We start from the raw sequence: 4,082 nt of genomic DNA on the forward strand, positions 1-4,082 counted from the left end.
ATTGATTAGATGCTGTTGAAAGCCAAATGATTCTGTCAAACTAAGAGTGACTGTTTTGTTGTAAAAGGCTCTGACCAAAAATTATGGGGGTGGAGTGGACTGCTGTAAAAGGTAAGCCCAGCAGACCTGGAATCAGTGTGAGCTAAAGTGTTTGCATATCACTGGTCATTGGTCAAGGAATAAAACATACTGATGAATAGTGCTGCTTTTCATCCATGAGTCCGAGATGTTTTGGAGCAGGTTTTAACAGTGCGTCAGCAGTGTTTACCATTAACAGTGAGACTGATGATTTATGCCTGGTCTCACTGGAACCTTCAGAGTCCTCTGCTGTTGAGGCTTGTTGCCCAGCAAGAATATGTCTATGTGTCCAGCAGGGTGTAAGAGACACCAGCAGATAATCCATTTTGGGGTTTCTGTTGTGTTTTGTGCACATGTTGATTCCTTATGTGATAGTGAAATTGTGTCCATACAACACTTGCACAAGGAAAAATGGAGTTCGTGCATGGTCCTCATCCAGACCCCTTCCTGTGGGGAAGCCTTTGGCTGTGATGTAAATGTTGACTTTAATGGTATTACTATGTGGTACCCTTTCCCTTAATCACTGTCATTTAAGCACTGTCATTTTGGGCCTTGGGAGTTTTCCTTGGCAATGGACTCTTGTTTAATTGCCACTGTTCAAGTACCACATTTTTTTGTCATGTGGCAGTTCTGTAGTTTTAGGCCTCGTGGCCATTTCTCAAGGTGTCACTCGCTTCACTGCCTAGGGAGTTACCTGTTCATAACTGACAGAGGAAACGTAGCTTCCAAGGCCTTCACTTTAGGGTATCCTTTTCTGAGTCCAAACATGATCATGAAGTAGAAATGGACAATAGGGAAAAACTAGTGAAATCTGGAAAACCAAAAGTGTCTAGTTGATAATGTTATTAATGTTTCTTAGTTATAAAAACATACCACAGTAATATGCTAATAGGGGAAACTGGGTGAGGAGTATATACAAACTATCATTGTAATTTTTCTGTAAATAAACGCTCAAATAATTTTTTTTAAAAAGAGTACTCCTTGTCATCTATACTCTTTTGAAAATTAAGCATGTAGAAAGACATGCTTTTTGACCCTCAATTCCCTTGGGCACTGTGCAGTAAGCTCAAGTAGCATCATGGTATCAGACACTAAGGAGAATAAAAAAGAAGGAAACATATTTCAGATGGCACCTTTCTGCCAGGAGCGATACGTACCTGAGGAAGGTAAGCAGTGCCAGGGCCAGTCCCACAGCAACTCCTTCATCATCCCTCCCTTTTTCCTCATGAGCTGCCCAAAGCAGCCCCTCAGTGTCTGATGTGCCAGCCCTGGAGGTGCTGATACGTCATCTTTGCAGTGATGCTACTCAATTAACTGTTAACAACAGTGTCAAAGAAATATACCTGTCCTCTAATTCTAAAGATGCCATCATTCTCCCTCACACTATCCTTGCCCACAATATAACAATGGATGGGAATTAGAGACATTTTTCTCAGGTCAACTGATTTATTGCCCTCATGCTCAACCTACCAGATCAAACTTGCAGAAAGCAAGATGCTCAATGCTGGGAGAAATTGTTACTGGTCTAGGTTTTAAAAATGATCTTGTCTGCTTTCTTTTCTGTGCTCATCCAACTGTAGGCTAAAATGATGGCATATTAATAAAATCTTTCTTGGCTAAGATTATGCCACACTGTATTGTTTTACCAAAAGTGAGTCTGCTTTTTTGTACCAGGATTGTACTTCTGGGACAAAGTAGCCCTTTTCATTCCAATTCCAAAACCTGCTTAGTTTGGTAGAAATACCACTGGTTTGCAATGCACAGTGTGAGTAGGTGTCATGATGTTGGAGGAAAATATTCTGAACAGGATGCTGAGGCTATGTGCATACAATGGAGGGGAGGAGACGACTTACTTTATATTCACTCTGTGCAAAATAAATCAGTAGAGGCCGGGCACGGTGGCTCAAGCCTGTAATCCCAGCACTTTGGGAGGCCGAGACGGGAGGATCACGAGGTCAGGAGATCGAGACCATCCTGGCTAACACGGTGAAACCCCATCTCTACTAAAAATACAAAAACTAGCCGGGCGACGTGGCGGGCGCCTGTAGTCCCAGCTACTCTGGAGGCTGAGGCAGGAGAATGGCGTAAACCCAGGAGGCGGAGCTTGCAGTGAGCTGAGATCTGGCCACTGCACTCCAGTCCGGGCGACAGAGCGAGACTCTGCCTCAAAATAAATAAATAAATAAATAAATAAATAAATAAATAAAATAAATAAATAAATCAGTAGAGTGGGATAAAATAAAAATAAAGGCCAAAAAAAAAAGTATGTAAGAATCACCCTGAACCCCCCTCCCCACCACACACACACACACATACACACACGGTGGCTGGGGAAATCTCAGGGACCTCCAAGGTCCTAGAAAAACTAGGCAAGACTAGTTTTAGGACAAGACTAATTAATATCCAGATATAGCAGGCAGGCCAAAATCTAACAGCATCAAGTTGAGGGAAGCCAATAGAGGACAGAGTCAGTCAGAAAAGGAAGTGGCCATGCCCAGTGCAGGTTTGGCTGTTCACGCCCACTAGAACTCACCAGTGAGTTATAATGTTTATATGCAGACCCAGAGATGTTCCACATAGCTCAGACTATTCACATTTATTCATATTCTCCACAGAATTCAAATTATTCCATGTTTAACTTCACATTCTACAGTGAGTTTGTCCATAGGCAAATATTTTCTTATATATGTTCTATAAAATTTTTGATACTACAAAACAGAAGTTTTGGTATGTCAGTTCTAGGTGAATATTTTATCTCCAATTCTAAAACTGACATATTTCCTCAGAAAAAATTACCTAGGAAAAATGTCATTTATTCAAAATATGAAATTTTATTAGAATTATTTGATGATTAATGCAATTCATTTTGTGAAGGCTTCTGGGTTTTTCCTCAAATTTTCTGATTTTCAGTGAAGGCTCCTGATCATCCTGGATGTTGACAAGTTTTCTTCTTCAAGTGAAGTCTCTGATGCACAATAAACTGATAAGTTTTTCTAAAACTGATTATACTCATAGGGTTTCATCTCACTCTAATAGAAAGTTTAGGTTAAACTATGTGCATTTAACTCATAAGTCAAACTTGCAAGAGCTTAACAGACTATAAACTTAATTCTTGCTTTAAAGCAACAAAAACAAAACCCTGGTGCAGACCCGGAAGTGAATTCTGTTCCAGCTTTTCAGACTCTAGCTTCCTTGACCTTGTGCTCTATGGTTTTCAACACACAGGACCCGTGTTTGCTGCAGAAATAACCTCCAATCCATCTTATGCACCAGAAAGACTGTGGGTTATTTTTTTTTTTAACAGCCAAGGTTGTGTAATATGTATCATTAGCACCACATTCCATGGTCAGTCCTACCTGGATGAATGGCATTTTTTGACAAGCTGTGAGCCTAATGGAAAAGGAAATGGCTAAGGGAAACAAGTTTCCAGCCTATGTGACATGAGTTTCTGCACTACGTGTAGTAAGGGATGCATTCCTTCAGGACTTCCCAAATCCATTACATGCTAGGGTTTTCTCTCTGGTATGCATTCTGGTGTGATGTACTCTAAGAGCTGCCTTACGGACAAAAGTTTTCCCACATTCATCACATTCATAGGGTTTCTCCCCTGTGTGAATTCTCTGGTGTACTCTCAGAGTTGAATTTTGGGCAAAAGCTTTCCTGCATTCGTTACATTCATAAGGTTTCTCCCCTGTGTGAATTATCTGGTGTGCACTAAGGTGTGATTTCTGGGAGAACATTTTCCCACAATCATTACATTCATAAGATTTCTCCCCTGTGTGAATTCTTTGATGTACTCTGAGGGTTGAATTATGGGCAAATGGCTTCCCACATACATTACATTCATAGGGTTTCTCCCCTGTGTGAACTCTCTGATGGGCACTAACATACGACTTCTCAGAGAAGGTTTTCCCACATTCATTACATTCATAGGGTTTCTCCCCTGAGCGAGTTCTAAGATGTGCTCTGAGATGTGATGTCTTGGAGAAAGTCTTCCCACATTC

General features: G+C 40.9%; 1 protein-coding gene across 1 annotated transcript in view; it reads right to left on the bottom strand.

The window, feature by feature from the left end:
• Positions 1–3,381: 3,381 nt before the first annotated feature.
• The window catches only part of LOC105500861 (zinc finger protein 658-like), a 3,232-nt gene continuing 2,531 nt past the window's right edge, over positions 3,382–4,082 (bottom strand). The window contains 1 exon segment of the mRNA XM_011926537.1: positions 3,382–4,056. Coding sequence (XP_011781927.1) covers positions 3,558–4,056 — 499 coding nt within the window. The 3' untranslated portion in view covers positions 3,382–3,557.

The sequence above is a fragment of the Colobus angolensis genome, unplaced genomic scaffold (genome assembly GCF_000951035.1).
Source record: "Colobus angolensis palliatus isolate OR3802 unplaced genomic scaffold, Cang.pa_1.0 Scaffold690, whole genome shotgun sequence".
In the NCBI taxonomy this organism is placed as follows: Eukaryota; Metazoa; Chordata; class Mammalia; order Primates; family Cercopithecidae; genus Colobus; species Colobus angolensis.